This window comes from Psittacula echo (genome assembly GCF_963264785.1).
Source record: "Psittacula echo genome assembly, chromosome: 5".
NCBI classification, from domain to species: Eukaryota; Metazoa; Chordata; class Aves; order Psittaciformes; family Psittacidae; genus Psittacula; species Psittacula echo.
The window spans coordinates 80327979-80345243 of record NC_137739.1 but is presented as its reverse complement, the minus strand read 5'-3'; the positions used below and the strand labels follow the sequence as shown (position 1 = coordinate 80345243).

The following is a 17265-nucleotide window of genomic DNA, read 5'->3' as shown; positions in this document are numbered from 1 at the left end:
TTCAATCTGTTATTTCTCTTTTTGCTTATGACTTGTCAAAATTCTTTGATTTTTCCTCATGCATGAAGTATACTGCAAAGGCACTAAGTGAAGCTTGCACATACACTGAATGCAGCCATATGATATATTGAGCTAATTAAGGTGAGCAAAGCACTGAACTAATGTGTCTGGTCTGCTTCCAAGGCCCAAGCTCGCTCAGTCTCTGCACAGCCTTGCACCATACATCTGGTTTCTGAGCATCCATCTCTTGGCATCAGCTCTTCCTATGTGCTCTGTAGTGACCCTTGGAGCTTCATGCCATAATGAGGATTTTGTATGGTGGCAGCATGGCCAGGATTGAATTACTGATGAGTCTTTTTGGATCCAGCCCCTCACACGTAGTCCAGGGAGCTGCTGAAGCAGAGGCAAGACTCATTGTAGCAAGGAAACTGTTAGGTTCTGTCACAGCTGTCTGGGTGCCACTTTCTGTTATGATCCTGTGATCATTCCTCTTCTTGTCACACCGTCTTTCAGGTAAGAAGCATAGCCTCACATCTGTGCCTTGCTGTCTGCATATCACCTGATGCAGGCAAAACAGAGAGCAGCTCCTGCTTGCAGTATGACAAGGAAGCTTTGATCAGTCAAGCAAAATCAGGGTTAAGATGGAGCTCAAAGACAAAGGCCCTTTCTCCTCCCGTTGTACAGAAGTACTGTATTCACTAGAGCAGTCACTCTCTAGTATTTGAGTCTTGTCCTTTTGACTGCTAGTTTTGATCACCTTATGCTGCTGTTCATCTGCTGCTTGCACGGCACATTCTGTGGCCAGCAGACTGAAACTGACAGTCTCTGGCTGCTGACATTAATGCTGCTTCATGGATCGGCTGCTAGGAGCCTCAGTGGTGGTTGGCAGAAGATTTTTTACTGAGCAATACCAAGTGTCAGCTAGACAAGGATCTGGCCTGAAGATCCAGTGGTCTCTTCTGCCTTCACATATTGTGTTCATGCAGCATCACCCTTGCTGTCCAGGCTGCTGGATTAGGTAGCTTACCCCTTGTAGAACTCAAATGAAAACCTATAGTGAGTATAAATTATCATCTGTGCATGCTGCTAGCAATCTCTACCTTCTAACAGCCCAGACTAAACACTTCTAAATGTAGAGGGGTGGAGTGTCTACCTCACTTCATTGCAGAATTGAGCTACGAATGGAGGGCTCAGAAATGATGGGATACCTCTTGAAGAGGATCTGCATAAAAAATATGGGACATGTTTATAGAGGAAATATGGAATTATTATTTTATTACAGGTAGCTAGCAGTGATGTTTTGTGCTTGTACCATGCTTAACACGTTGGGGATCAGGCTGGATGGAGTATCTGGCTTGAAGGAAAGTTGATTAACCTTCACTGTACCATGCTTCAAAACATTTAAAAGGATTTGCAGACCTACGAGCTACTCCCAAAGGAGAATAAACTTTTAAGATAGTTAATAAATTGAGTATTTATAATTTTTTTTTCTGTTTTCCATGATGAGAGCATCTATCTGGACAAGTCACTTTGGTATTCTCATCAGGAGAAATCTCAGGGGGACAGGGTATCATCCTAAGAACATGTATGAGCTCTGGCAGCCTGTGAGGTGTGAGGTGGAAGGTGGAAACGGCTGGGGGAAGCTTTCTGGCCTCTGCCATGCACTATAAATGCATCTCTGTTTTACGGCTGAGGAAGCCTGAGGCAAGAGGAGCTAAAATTTGGCCTAAAGTCACACTGGCAGCCAGATGTTTCCCCCGAGTCACAAGTCATGGGAAGTATCGGGTTGTTTTCAGATTTTTGTTTGGAAAGTTTTTTGCTTTATCTTCCTTTAAGTGTCTATTAGTATATGATCCTAAAAGGTAGGCATCTATTAAGGGTGTCTTCAAGGCATGAGGGGTGGTAAAAATGCAGAGCAAGTGCAAATGGTAAATGAAAGATCTTTAGATACTAATGAGGTGGCAAAATGCTAGCTGACGTTCAAAGGTAGCAAATACAGAGGAATATATTGTTACAAAACATTCATAAGAAGACGCTTTAAGTTAGCTGCTACCATCCAGAAAAGAGATCTTCAAATTGTGGCAGCATCTTTGAAAATGCTTCTAGACTCAGCAGCGCTCAAAAGGGCAAACAGCATGTGAGGCATTATTATGTAGGAATAAATAAATCAAAAACAAATAAGGGAGATATTAAACATTGTTTCTCATTATGGAGAGACTAAGGGGACAAGTGGGAGGTTTTAAGGTAAAAAAACAGATTTCCTTTCACAATATACATTTTAATGCAAGGAACTTTTTGTTGATAGAAAAGCCTATAGACATTCAAAATATCAGGGAAGAAAAGTCCTTTTAAATACAGCTTAGCAGTTGCAAGAAAAAATGTCATGCCACCTGTCTGAGGCATTTGGACTAGGATGGGATGAAGCATCCTCTGGAACTCCTTATCCTTCTTCTTTAAGTATAGTGGAAATGTAAAGGTCTGGTTTCGGGTAAATGTTTTGGACCATTATGTTTTGGACCATACCATAGCTAAAGGAAGGTGAGATAATTCTTCTCACCCTTTCTGACAAGTTTTCCTTGGAACTGACTTGCACAAGGCTTGTAGAAAGACAAATTCTTTCATGTACAAGGCGATGAGCACAACTTGTGATCAAGTCAGCAAAAAGCTGGATTCTCTGGTTCAATGTTGGAAAAGCACAGAAACAGCAGTCGGTGTCCTGAAAAGATAAGCAGGTCCAGGAGGGAGCAGAGCAAGCCAGGGTGGCTCAGAGTGGAGAAGAGGCAGGAGGAGAGACAGTCCAGACCTTTGGTACACAACTGGCATTTATCATTGCTTACACTCAAGGGAATTAAAAGTGCTGAAAGCCATGAGTGTTCCCTCAGCTGCTATAATAATTTTGCATATTACAGATTCAGCTGGGTTGGGTTTGATATTTTTGTGATCTCTTAAGCAGCATTTTGAGGCTGCTTCCAAAGTGATTGGTTGTGTTTGTGTTTTGTGTTGGTTTTGTTGTTGTTGTTGGCTTTTTTTAACACAGTCATGATACATCTTTGTCTGTAACATATTGTTTTGCCTCTAGTTTTCCTCCTGTATCTCATCAAGCGAATGCTGTCCCAGGTGAACAGTACAGTACATGCACTAAGCAGTGGGCTGCAGTTCCGTTAATGCAATTGAGATTTGCTCTAAGAAAGGAAAACATTTGTTAGTGTTTCATTGCCAAGCATGCCATGGCAAGGTAACCAAAGCAGGAGGAGGAATGATGGGCAAGGTTCTTACCTCACATTTTCCTATGCGGTTAATGATCATCAGTGATTTATTTTGTGACGTCCACTCAAACACCCGCTAGGCCTGATTTAGAGATATCTTGAGCTCCCCAAGTGTGGAACTGAAGCCACTGGAAGCTGCGATTTGAATATATAAAGTGATAAACCACAGTTAAATATCCAGAAAATTGGTACCTTTGTCTCTGTGCTTACTTCCCTGCAAGTAAAATGAGGGCAGTGAGGTCTTTTGACGTTGACAGTGTGTTGTGAAGATGAAGTCTAAAAAGTAACTTTTGCACTTTGCAAAACTTGCAGTTTCTCCTGTGATGAGTGTCCCAGAAAAGTCCCATAAGGAATTATTCATGTTCTGTTCAGTGCAGACGTTTGGTGCTATGCAGAAAATAAGGGCTCAGCTCTTACACAGGCTAATGAGTGTTGAAAAATAGCGATTTGGTGTCTTGTCCCCACTGTGTCAACACCTCCAGGAGGTAAGAGACTTGCAGGAGAAACAATATGCAGTAATGGAATATGGCCTTGAATTCAGGGAGATATGTAAAAGCTAGCTTTGAGGTTGTGATACTCAGTAAGTCCTAGAGATGTGACAGGGTAAGTGTGTGGTAGGAAGAATGGGGATGCCTCTCTGTCCAAGTCATGGGGTCAGGACAGGGTGAGGAGGAAGAGCAGTCATTTGAACTAGGGATAAATAATACAGCTTTCAGAAGTGGGGCAGCTGTACACGGAAGGGGAGCTTGCCAGAGCCATCTCATAACAGCAGTTTGGGTATGGGGTATGATCTCAACAGCTGGTAAAAACCCATCCAGCACAGTCTCGATGGCACAGACAACCTGTAGTCTAGTGTTTCTGAACTTTTTAGTGCTTGACTTTGTAACCTCAACATTAATGGCCTCTGTTTTCAATGGAATAAATTGAGAGGCAGCAACAGAAGTATCAGATACACATGGCATCTCTTTGAAATCGAAGCATTTGATTTATACCACAATCAAACCGCTAGCAGGGAGGTAATTTATTACAAACAAAGGAAAATGACTGGAAGTCTTATTCTTCATATGAAATGATAGGAAATGGTTATTACTGCTCTAAATTTCAACAGTGAAATAGTCACAGCCCTGGTATTAGCAAATTTATTTCTTTTAGAAATTATGCTACTTCCATGTTACCCCTCAGACAGAAACCCAGCACCATCCTGGCTGTGACAGGAGAAGGTTTCCTGCCGTGCAGTGTGTCTTCTGCCAAATAGCACTGGGCTGTAACATAAAATAAAATAAAATAAATAAAATAAAATAAAATAAAATAAAATAAAATACCTCTACAGAGACAGGACTGTGTGGTACTCTTTGAAGTAGATTATCAGTGCCACCCCAAGTACTATTTTTGTCACTGAAAACTGATGCTGCCAGTGTCTGATATGAATTGAGCATTTCTTATTTTTAAGTAAAGAAAAATGCTTTGTTCTTGTAAAGATAAAGATTCAAATAGTGCAAAAGGGAGCAGCAGAAAATTAATCACCACCAGACACTGAAACAATTGTTCATGTCAACTTGCAGTAGTTTGGAAAATGAGAAAAAGCACTACAATTTCAAAATAATATATTTAGCTAAATATATTAACAGCTGGCTCTGCTCCTGATGAAAGATTTAATAATATATGTGATGAACGGCAAATAGTTGTGATGTTATCTGGGTCAGTATTTCAATATAACAACTTGTTCTGGCTGCAGAATACGTTGGTCTGTGCTGATATTTGACAAGCCCCACTAGATACAGAAGCCAAACCCTGAAGATGTAAACATGAAGACCATACTTAAATTACTTCAATGCAATATGTGGGATTGACAAAATGAAGAACCATATTGCTATTTTCCTTCTGGCCCTATAGACCACATTCAATTATATCTTGCATAACAAAACTGAAGAAACTAGAACTGGAAATGGGCATTGTGGAAAAGAGGGAGAATGTAAATTATTTTTTAACAACACATGATCTAGGACTGATTCCCTGGTGCTCTGGGTTGATGGACCCTCTGTTGTGGGACTCTTTTGGTACAGTGGCTATAGGCAGAGCTGGTGTCCAACCGATGTGGAAGACCTGGCTGCAATGACCTCTTGAGATCCTGTTCCCGTGCAGCTTTAAATGGTTTTATGATCCCTGGGGTTCTTGAGGATGGGAGTAATCCTCTGGCACACTAGTATGTGGAGATGTGCATGTGGTCCAAGTCTCTGGAAGAGATATCCCTACTTGTATTTAGTGGTAACAGGCAATGTACCTAATTTTCTACCTGATTTTAAAAAGATGTGTGGCATTTGACAAACATGGGATAAAAGGCTTTATTATAAATAAGAATGCTGGACTGAAAGGATTGTGCAATGCTTATTAGTAGTCTCAAAAGCTCTTTAAATACAATGTCAATGAGAAGGGGAGAATGAGATGTGCACACTGGTATCCTACCTCTAATGGCTGAAGCACTAAAATAAAACAAACAGCAGGCTAGGTGATCTTGAGAGAAGAGATGTGGTGATACATATGAATTTTGAAATGCTTATGGAAGCAGGAAAAATACCAGCAGAAAAGTCTGGGTAGCAGCAGGTCTCTCTATGGACACAAAAATGAATCTCCAAATAGCAGAGCTCAAGCAGAAAGCTCAGAGTCAGCCATAAAACATGCAATGTCATCTGAGAACAACATGGATTTAATTAGAAAACTGTTTGCAGGAGATACCTGCTGTCCCTCCAAGCTTTCTCCTTGCATGCAGTGATAGATCTTCGAATAGCAGAGCCAGATTAGGCATTGGAGCACTTAAACTGAGTAGCCTTTGGTACAAAGTAATGGTTAAAAAATTGTACCAGCAGAGGGAGCGGGACACCAGATATCTTTTCCCCACATACATGTCTAATCCAAGGGGTTTCCAGGAAGAAACCAGATGTTAAAAAACAGGCTTCACCCACTGAGCCTTTAGAGAAAGTGTTAGTTGATGTAAGTTTTCTCCTATGGTTATGAAAGGCAGAAAAATAAAGTCTCCAAATATGCCCTGCAGCAAATATTATGGAAAAAGCTCCGAATGTTTTTAGGGTATTAGCCAGACCCTTCCAGTTTTGTTTTTAATGTCCTATCATGAAAGATCCAAGATTTGAGGCATATGACAGAAACAGGACTGAATACTCTGGGTAACGGGGCTGCAGTATGTGATGAGACCTGGATAAAGAGGCTGGGTCGAGTTCATTGCAGCCTGGAGGAATGTGGCTAGGCTCCTTTAGCAGGCCCTTCGGGTGTGATGAAGTGCTGCTGCAGGGACTACACACGCAGCATCAAGCAGTAGATTACAAATCCTATATGTCCACTTATGGGGCAGAAGAGAGTTCACTCTGCTGGGCTATAAATATGCCAGGTATGAGCCCAAACAGGAGGGTGTGTGGAGCTCTAACCAGATCTGTCCATGATAAAGGTGCAAAAACATCACAAACCTGACTGCAGGAAATCCAGGGAATCTGAATTCCTGAGGTCCTTCTGGAGAGGGGTCAGGGATGTCAGCGCTGCTTGGCGACATGACAAAGTCAGCGTGCTAAGGCTGGGCAGTGAAAACCAATTACAATCTGCTTGACTTAGCCCAGCATGGTAAACAGATGGAAAGAAAAGGATAAAAACCTCACCTTCACAGACAGTTCACACCATAAAAACCTCATTCCCAAAAGTAAAAAGGCTCAGTTTGCAGTTGTACTCCTCCAAAACGTGATGTTCTCAGCCTCCTGAGGCTAGCAGGGAAAGCAGAGCACAGCTAAAGGTACTGCCCTAAGCCCGGGAGGCCTTACTTTATCCACATAATTTATCTTTCTGAGTGGCCAGCAAGGGATATATGCACACGCATGGGCACACTTACTCGGCTAATCTGAGTGCTTGCTGTTGGTCTCTGTTAAATTGTGCTGCCCTACACCTACCCAGGTGAAATTCAGACAATTCAGAGCATGTGGTAAGCAAATCCATCAGCCTGGAAACATTGCAACAGTCTGCTCTTCTGCCTCCTGGAAGTATATGTGACTCAGGATGAAATATCCCTGCTTTTAGAAGCATCAGGATGACTTTTTTCCCCAAGTCAAGTCACACAGTAATTTAGTAGTGTCACTGAGGGCTTGATGTGCACAGAACTTCAGAGCCATTTGGGATGTGCTATGAAACACTTCACAGCCTCCGGCTGCTGGTGCAGAAATACACCACCTCCTTAGATCCGCTGTTATACCTGCCAGTGCTCCGCAGTTTTCTCAAATGCCCCACAGCAACTTAAATGATACCAGATGTTGTTGATGTAAGGTCAATGAATTGAGCCCTGACTTGCCTTAAGAAGTCAGTTCAGTCAGGTGAAGTTCCCGACGACTGGAAAAAGGGAAATATAACCCCCATTTTCAAGAAGGGGAAAATGGATGACCCAGGGAATTACAGACCAGTCAGTCTCACCTCTGACTCTGGAAAATCTTGGAGCAGATTCTCCTGGAAGGCATGCTAAGGCACATGAAAAACAGCAGGGTGCTTGGTGACAGCCAGCATGGCTTCACTAAGAGGAAATCCTGCCTGACCAATTTGGTGGCCTTCTATCATGGGGCTACGGAACTGATGGACAGGGGCAGAGCAGCTGATGTCATCTACCTGGACTTGTGCAAAGCCTTTGACACTGTCCCACACGACATCCTTGTCTCTAAATTGGAGAGACATCAATTTGATGGGTGGATCACTCGGTGGATAAAGAACTGGCTGGATGGCCACATGCAAAGAGTTGTGGTCAATGGCTCGATGTCCGGCTGGAGACCAATAACGAGTGGTGTCCCTCAGGGATGGGTGTTGGGACCGGTCTTGTTCAACATCTTTGTCGGTGACATGGACAGTGGGATTGAGTGTGCCTTCAGCAAGTTTGCCAATGACACCAAGCTGTGTGGTTCAGTTGATATGCCGGAGGGAAGGGATGCCATCCAGAGGGACCTTGACATGCTTGTGAGGTGGGCTGATGCCAACTTTATGAAGTTTAACCATGCCAAGTGCAAGGTCCTACACCTGGGCCGGAGCAATCCCAGGCACAGCTACAGGTTGGTCAGAGAAGAGATTCAGAGCAGCCCTGTGGAGAAGGACTTGGGGGTGTTGGTCAATGAGAAAATGAACATGAGCCGGCTTCAGTGTGCGCTCGCAGCCCAGAAAGCCAACCGTATCCTGGGCTGCATCAAGAGGAGTGTGACCAGCAGGTCAAAGGAGGTGATCCTGCCCCTCTACTCTGCTCTTGTGAGACCTCACTCAAACTATTGTGTGCAGTTCTGGTGTCCTCAACATAAAAAGGACATGGAACTGTTGGAACAAGTCCAGAGGAGGGCCACGAGGATGATCAGGGGACTGGAGCACTTCCCATATGAAGATAGGCTGAGAAAGTTGGGGCTGTTCAGCCTGGAGAAGAGAAGGCTGCGTGGAGACCTCATAGCAGCCTTCCAGTATCTGAAGGGGGCCTACAAGGATGCTGGAGAAGGACTCTTCATTAGGGACTGTAGTGACAGGACAAGGGGTAACGGGTTCAAACTTAAACAGGGGAAGTTTAGATTGGATATAAGGAAGAAATTCTTTACTGAGAGGGTGGTGAAGCACTGGAATGGGTTGCCCAGGGAAGCTGTGAATACTTCATCCCTGGCGGTGTTCAAGGCCAGGTTGGACAGAGCCTTAGGTGGCATGGTTTAGTGTGAGGTGTCCCTGCCAATGGTAGGTGGTTGGAACTAGATGATCTTAAGGTCCTTTCCAGCCCTAACTATTCTATGATTCTATGGTTCTAAGAAGTGGAGAGGACTCATATTAAGAAGCCTTCTGGACTGAAAGCTCAACCTGTGTGATGGGAGACTGGGCAAAAAGGATCCTTAGCATGTAGCTGCGAGCTCTTCTGTTGGGAGCTGGGACTGGAGAATCCAAATGGTACACACAGCTGTATAATCCAACTGCTCACTCCTGAGCAGGAGATGATCAGTAAGGCGACTCCTCTCTTTAGGCACCAGGTACAGATTCAGCTTAGGACATCAGAAGGAGCTGAACTTCCATACTTCTATAAAGTATTGATCTGAAGGACAAGTGAAGGCCAGGGGACAGGAATACTTTTATTGCTTGTGCTTAATCACATTGCTTGTTTTAATCTCCATGCTTTTGGGACTGAGTCTGCTGCTTTCTCCAGCAGCACAAAATATGTCAAAAGAAAGGAAGCAGATGAGGATCTTTTGTCTTGGCTTAACTGGCCAAAGTGTGGAGCAGCTTAAAGGAGTTGATGCAATGCAGGCAGGGAGAGGTGTCAGAAGAAGCAGCTAAGGATAGACTGGACAGCTGCTGCTCAGGTAATACCTTATGTATCCCTATGAGTTTTAAGGGGTTATAGAAGAGATCTAAAGACAGCAAAATCTTTACAGTGATGTCAGATGATCAGGCCTCACCCCATCAGCATCTTTTCTGTGTGCAAGGAGAGCAAATCTCTGCCACCAAGAGGTAGTAGAGATTTTTGGGGGGTTTAAGCCACTTTTCATGAACTCTTAATCTTCTCAAAACACCTTCTGGGAAACTTTATAGGTGCGAGGTATTGAAAGAGCCTGAACTTTATTATCAGCAAGAAAGCTCCTTTGTAAAACTGTTGCAGTGTTACAGATTTCTTGTGTGTGTTACACAGAATGGTGCTCACTGTGGGTCCTGCTGGGCTGATGTCAAAAGTAACTGAAAAACTAGAACAAGAGATGGCAGGGCAGAGGAGATTTCTGACACCGCATTGTGAGCTTGGTATTGTCACAACTGCCAGACACCTGGACACTTCCATGTCAGTGAATCAGCCTGTTCACTTCTGAATGACACCAGCCTCCAAATCCAGGAACAGGGAGAAGTACACAAAATGTTACCAGATGCTAAAAAATTTAGTTTGGGTCTCATCACAGCTTGGTCCTGAGTCACAGTGTAGAACTCCAGTTCCTCCACACCTCCTGAATGCTGAAGACTGTTCAGAAATCAGATCCTGGTTTGAATAGGAAGGACAGGCTCTGGAAGGAAAATGGTTCCTTGGAACCATCACGGATTTATTGCCAAAATAACTTGCTTTCTCTACAAATAATGATTTCCTTTCACTGTCCCTCCAATCGCAATAAGACTGGAATCTACAAGGCCAGTCAGACTTTGTTAAACCTAAATCTCACTGCTCCCAAGAAAGATCTGCTGGTATACATGGATGGTCACAGCTCTACTGAAAACAGTGTGAAGAACCTAGTTGTGGCCATTTATCATTCTCAGATCTTGCTGAATAAGTGGGAGTTGAAAAAGTAGAGCAATGGGTATAAACCAGTCTATCAGCTGAACTGTAGACATCAAAGAAAAAAGGCAAAAGGCATGGTCAATAATTTGCAAAAATGGGTCTCAGTCTGTCTTAAGTGATGCAGAACACAAGAGCTGCGTGCTATTTGCATTTGTATGGAGTTCTGCAAGTTACTCTTTTTTTTTGTCATTGGCACTGAGCAAAGGTGGTTTGAATGACCGGTAGGGAGCAAATAATTGCAAAATTAAAATTTGGACTGAGTCTTTTCTCTGTCTGTTTCCCCTCGCTTTGAAGCAGGCATCAATAAATTGGCAGTGCTACTGCTAAACAAACATTTCCAGCAAGTGTTTGAGAGCATGGGCTCAGAGGAATAACCTCCTCTCTTCGCTATTTGGAAACAAAAATGATGAATGCTCTGAAAGCTTCTTTTTTGCTAGCTTTAGTTACAATAAATGTACAGAGCTGGGGGCTTGCATTTTTATGCATCCTGGGGGCAAATGCTAACTACCCCCCTGTCTTCTAGTGCCCCAAGTGGATCAAAGCATGGACATATTCATACATATTGCTCTGTAGCATGGGGACTGTTTAAAGCTGTGCTGCTCTCAGGGCTACAGGTGCACATTAAGAAAAAATGTGCCTAAGCCATTTCTTCAGGCACTGCCTGTGGAATGGGTGCATTCAGCCCAGGTGGTGTCTCCTCTCACCCTCTATCCTGCTGCAGGCTCAGAGCACAGGCGAGCTCAAAAGGCTGGGAGTAAGCTGTTCCCTTTCCAGGAGTGAAAACCATAGCCTGGTTTGACATCAGGAAGGCATTTTTTTCTAGCTCAGACTGTCACTGTTCCAGTGTCTGCAAGGACACATCTTGCTTGAGAGCCCTCTCCTTTTTCAGAATTCTGTTTATTCCTCTTCTTTCCTTTCCCACACATTGCCATTTCTCTTTCTTCAACATTTCTTTTTGTTATTTTTCTGACAGCTTTCTCCTCCATCCTTAATATCATCTTTGTGTCTTAGTTTAAGAGAGAACTTATGGTTGTTCTGCCTCCCGTCAATGAAATTAACTGGCATTAAAAAAGCTGCCTAGCTCATTGCCAAATCAAAACCTTTTAATATCTGGTGATGCTCTGAAATATTTTGGAAGTGGACTTCAAATTTTGTTCCAAGCTGGAATATCCCCAGTTTTCAAACAGAGAGGAAAAGCTCTTAAAACCAAGCTGCCAGCTTCAGGCATCTTTACACTAAATGGTTTCATATTGTCAATGAGTCCTTTCTGACCTTGATGTCAGCAGAGAGACTGGTCCATCTTTCATCCCTGCTGTGTGTAAGGCAGAGTGAGAAGGAACTGGTTATACTCCAGTGACTTTCACAGGTGACACTTAAGAGGACAATTAGAGGAACTTCAAATCCTACAGACTTTCTTTTCCCTGTCTGTGGGTCCAGCTTCTTCATGTTTATGCTAGTTTTACACCACCTATGACTTGTCTGAGAGGAGAACTGGGACCATAACATGCAGAATAATTTTCTCCAAATGAATGACATGAGTGAAGTCCTATTTGCCATGACTTTTAAAAATTTTTGCTAAGCTGCAGTCCAAAGTGAGCATTTTTGTTAAACAACCAAACCAAACCAAAACCAAACCAACTAGCCAACCAAAACCAAATAAACACCCTCTCCCCCCACCCCCAGTATATTGGTATTAAAACAGTTAATTTGGAATGATCAACTTATAATTACTTTTTCACTTAAAAGAGTCACTTGGCATTAAACATTTCCTGCTGTGGCAGGATTTTTATCTTTTTTCACATGCTCAGAGGCTTATAGGTAAGTTGCATTCAGAAAGTAATGGGCACTGACAGACCAAAGCTGCCTGTCACCTGAAAATGATGGTTTTTTGCCTCATGGAGAAAGAACCAGAGTCAATGTGGTCAGAAAACAGGCAAGTAAGGAAAGTTCTGCTTCTTCAGGCTCTACTCACGTGAGGATACTCACTGTTTCATGACTGCACTATTCAGTGGGATTTGAAAGGCAGCTGTGAAATACACCCAGACTCTTGTTCCTTTCTATTTGAGGCTCTCTGGGAAAGCTATGAGCAGCAAAAAAGACACTGGGACTCTCAGTCTGCAGAATCAGCAAGATGATCAGGAGACATTTATATCGCTGTCTCGCTCGAGAGGTTACTTTTGCAAGCATACGGCCTGGAATTAAATAGGGTTTTTTTTAAAAAAACTGTGGCCAAATTCTGTGGCTATTAATGGTGTAAGTCTCTTCATTTCTCTAGAGAAAGACACTCATTTGTAGAGAATAGGGGAAATTCAAGCTGTACAACAAGCTCCAGTTTAAACTGATGTTTTTAGAGCTCTTTTCTGGATCAACCCTTAGAATTTAGTCACTGAGTGGTAAATACAACAAATCTTCCTGCAAAATCATGTTAGCATACTATGTAGTAACAAAAGTATTAAGTCGTAACAAAATCATTATCAGTATCAAAATCAAACTAACAAAATCATGTTAGCAACTAGTGACTTTGATGGGCCAGTTATCTTGAAAAGATGAAACAAATAAGTCCCCATGTGCCCCTAATCATCTAAGTGTGTATTTTTTGGTAATAAATGGTAGTTCGTACATCTTACTCGGCTAGGTTTCCTCTGCACTTCTTTAACCACAACTTGCAAAAAGACTAATTGCAGAAAAAGCAATCTTTTCTTAAGAGAAAATTTGTCAGCATAATAAGAATTCAGAAACAATACATTCAATGCATTATACGCTTTCAAAGAGACAGAAGGTGCCACTGTGCATCAATTGCATAGAGGAATGTTGGAAGGGAACCATAGTCAGGAGCAATTTCAAGAATGGCTTTGCTTGTATTATCGTCTAGTGATGTTTAAACATGCACAGCATGTCCTTGAAAGCCTAGGGATAAAAGGAAGAGAAGAGATGAAAAATTAAGCCAGAACTAAGGTCTTTGGAAAGAATTTGAGGCTTAGAGTTGTTTCTGGGCATTAGTTTAACCTTCAAATGAACCAGTAATTTCTTTCCTTCTCTTCAAAGTAACACTTATAAGTCCCAAAATTTGACTTTGAAGCTGAGATCAATGGTGGTAACAGTCTCATAACACCAACTCCCACTGGAGGTGAAATTGGGAATGGGGGGGGGGACTTGTCGTTTATTCAGAGATTCCAAACAACACACCAGGCAAGTGATTTTTGCATCAACTCTGCTTCCCTAACTAGGACAGAGAATTTTAATCTTGCAGAAGGGGTTAGAGCTTTATCTGCTCCTCTGACCCAGCACCTCTCAAAGCCAACTAAAGCATACTCTGGCTCACAGCTGCTTCTGTCCCATGGTCTGGGTACAGGCTGCTTGTAACACTCCACAGATGAGAAGTAAAAGGAAAATGTCTGTTGTCAGTTGGCGTAAATTCAGCATGCAGGAATCTGTGCTTCTGTTGGACAAATAGGAAAAAATCAATACATTTAAAAACATTAAAAGTCACTAATCTTATTTCATAGCTAGCCAAAAAGGGGATGGAGAAGCTGTGAACTGAGCTATGCCTCGAATTCCTGAGTTATAGGTGGTTGATTTACCAGTGATTTGTAACTGCCTTTAGTATTACCTAGCAGCATGGCAGAAGACAAGATTTAAAGATCAAAAGAGCATTTAATATCTTAAGTTAAATGTGCATTTATTACATATGCATTCATACACCAGAAAATGTTGGTTTTCAAAGCACTGTCTGAACACTAACCAGCTAATGATTCCCCACGCAAAACCAAAGCAACAACTATTTTTATTACATCTATTATTTGTTTGTACTCATAAAAGGCTATTTTGTGCCATCAGCTTATTTAGCTAAGTACATAAGGGAGAAATGAGTGTGAATAGAGGAGAAGGAAGCAAGGGATATGAAATGTCCAGTTAATGGAAATAGCGGGATGAAAAAGAGTAGGTGAAGATAAGGTATGACAAAGCCACAGAACAATGAGAGGTCTGGGCAAAAGTGAGTTGATTACTAGATAGAAATACATCTTTTAGGAAAAAAAGGCTGGTTACCAATGGTCTTTTCAGTCTAGCAGAGAGAAGTATAACAAGGACCAGTAGGGGAAAAAGTCAAGTAATTCAAAGCCTAATTGTTACCAAAGAGAGTTAGCTTTTGAGTTACAAAGCCAAATGGTGAATTTCTCACCTTTTTTTTTTTTTTTTCAAATGCAGGCAAGGATTTAGAGAACATCATATGGAGTGACCTTAGAGCAGGTGGACAACCTGCCCAGGTGGCAGAGGGCAGATATCCTTTCATCATAGAATGGTTTGGGTTGGAAGGGACCTTAAGGATCATCTAGTTACAACTTCCTTGTCATGGGCAGGTTGTTCAAAGCCCCGTCCAACCTGGCCTTGAACACTGTCAGGGATGGGGCAGCCACAGATTCCCTGGCTAATCTGAGCCAGGGCCTCAGCACCCTCACAGTGAAGAACTCCTTCCTAATACATAATCTGAATCTGCCTCTTTCATTTTAAAGCCATTCCCCCTTGTCCGACCTGGGTCAGAGCAATCCCAGGCACGGCTACAGGTTGGGCAGAGAAGAGATTCAGAGCAGCCCTGCAGAGAAGGACTTGGGGGTGTTGGTCGATGAGAAAATGAACATGAGCCAGTTTCAGTGTGCCCTCACAGCCCAGAAAGCCAACTGTATCCTGGGCTGCATCAAGAGGAGCGTGACCAGCAGGTCGAAGGAGGTGATCCTGCCCCTCTGCTCTGCTCTCGTGAGACCTCACTTGGAGTATTGTGTACAGTTCTGGTGTCCTCAACATAAAAAGGACATGGAACTGTTGGAACAAGTCCAGAGGAGGGCCACGAGGATGATCAGGGGACTGGAGCACCTCCCGTATGAAGACAGGCTGAGAAAGTTGGGGCTGTTCAGCCTGGAGAAGAGAAGGCTGCGTGGAGACCTCATAGCAGCCTTCCACTATCTGAAGGGGGGCTATAGGGATGCTGGGGAGGGACTCTTCATCAGGGACTGTAGTGACAGGACAAGGGGTAACGGGTTCAAACTTAAACAGGGGAAGTTTAGATTGGATATAAGTAAGAAGTTCTTTACTGTTATGGTGGTGAGGCACTGGAACAGAACTAGGTTGCTCAGGGAGGTTGTGAATGCTCCTTCTCTGGTGGTGGTCAAGGCCAGGTTGGACAAAGCTTTAGGTGGCATGGTTTAATGTGGAGTGTCCTTGCCCATGGCAGGGGGGTTGGAACTAGATGATCTTAAGGTCCTTTCCAACCCTAACTATTCTATGATTCTATGATTGTCCTATCACTGTTACCAGGCAGGCCTGTGGTTCATCGGTACCAGTTCAGGACACCTTCCTCACCCACATCAAGCCCCCATCTACCAGTGTGTGTGGAAGCGCTGACCATCCCGCAAACTGGAGTAACCCCCCCTCAGCTCCACAGACAACAGCATTCCCTGGGCAGTCACCAGCCCGGGGGACATCGGGGGCTCGGCACGAACAGGGTAACACTGACACAGCCCGCAGCCGCCTCAGCCGGGCCCGCTGCTCTGAGGAGAGAACCCCGCAGCGTGTGCGCAGCCAGCCCTCAGCCTCGGCCCAGAAGGAGCTCAGCCTGCCCGCCGCCCGCATCTCCTCCTGCTCCCCGCACTGCCTTTAAATAACGACTCAGCTGCGGTTCCTCCCCCCTCCCATCGCCGCTTCCCTCCCGGGGCTGGGTGGGGGGAGGCCGGGCTCGGCGCGGGCCGCCGCTCTGCGGAGCCCGTCCTGCACCAGGCGGCGGAGTCAGAGCGAGCGCCCCGGCGGCCCCGCAAGCTGCAGCGGCCGTGTCCGCACCGCACCGCCTTCCTCCTCCTCCTGCCAGCCCAGCCCGGTTCGGCTCCGCTCGGCGTCCCGCCCGGCCGCCCCGTGCGCCGCTCCCGCCCTCTATGGATGGGAAGGCAGCACCCAACGGCGTGGCCACCATCGAGGACAGGATCTTGCGGATCACGGGCTACTATGGATATTACCCGGGCTACTCCAGCCAGAAAAGTAAGGCACCCTCCCGCCTCTCCCGGCCCTTAGCGTATGTGTGCGTGCGTGTGTGTGTGTGGGAAAGTGGTGGCAGCAGTCCCTTGAGGGTGCCCTGGGTCCCCCAAAATGCCCTCCCCACCCCTCGGTGTGGAGGGTCAGAGGTTGCTCCCTACCCGGTTCCCTGCTGAGAAGCCGGGCGAGCCGTTGGCTCTGCGGCCGGGGAGGGGGCCGATGCGGCCGCGCCGGAGCGCGGTTGTAACGGGGGGCCATGGCGTTACGCCGCCAAACTTCGGCTCCATCCTGCAGCCAGCGCTGGGGAGGTGCGCGGGGACCTTCGGCTGTCATTTGGGGTTTATTTGTTATTTCCAGCTCTCCCTGCCCACCACTTTGGGAGGGGTGGGTTTGCTCACCGGCTGCTCTGCGCCCCACCGGGAAAGTTTCGGTCCCGGTGGGTCCACCGGGGAAGGAGCTTCAGTGTGAAGCTCCTGGGTTATGGAGCTTCCTCGCTTAATTAATCTTCATCGTCCTAATTAGATTTTTCCAGAAAAGTGGGGAGTTATCGAGGGGTTTTCTTTTGTGCCATTTTAATACGAGACCCCTGTGGTTTAGGGGCTTGGGGTTGGTTTGGTTGGGTTTTTCGGTTGTTTGTTTTTTTCCTTTAGCAGCTGCAGTTAAAGCAGT

At 44.6% G+C, this 17265-nt stretch overlaps 1 protein-coding gene across 2 annotated transcripts in view; it reads left to right on the top strand.

Moving 5' to 3' along the window:
• Positions 1 to 16499: 16499 nt before the first annotated feature.
• SLC35F4 (solute carrier family 35 member F4) overlaps positions 16500 to 17265 on the top strand; it is a gene marked incomplete at both ends in the record, with an annotated part of 134541 nt that continues 133775 nt past the window's right edge. For both annotated transcript variants that reach the window (XM_080619125.1, XM_080619124.1), the window contains one exon: positions 16500 to 16602. In XM_080619125.1, the coding sequence (XP_080475251.1) occupies positions 16500 to 16602 (103 nt within the window). The remainder of the gene's footprint in view (positions 16603 to 17265) is intronic.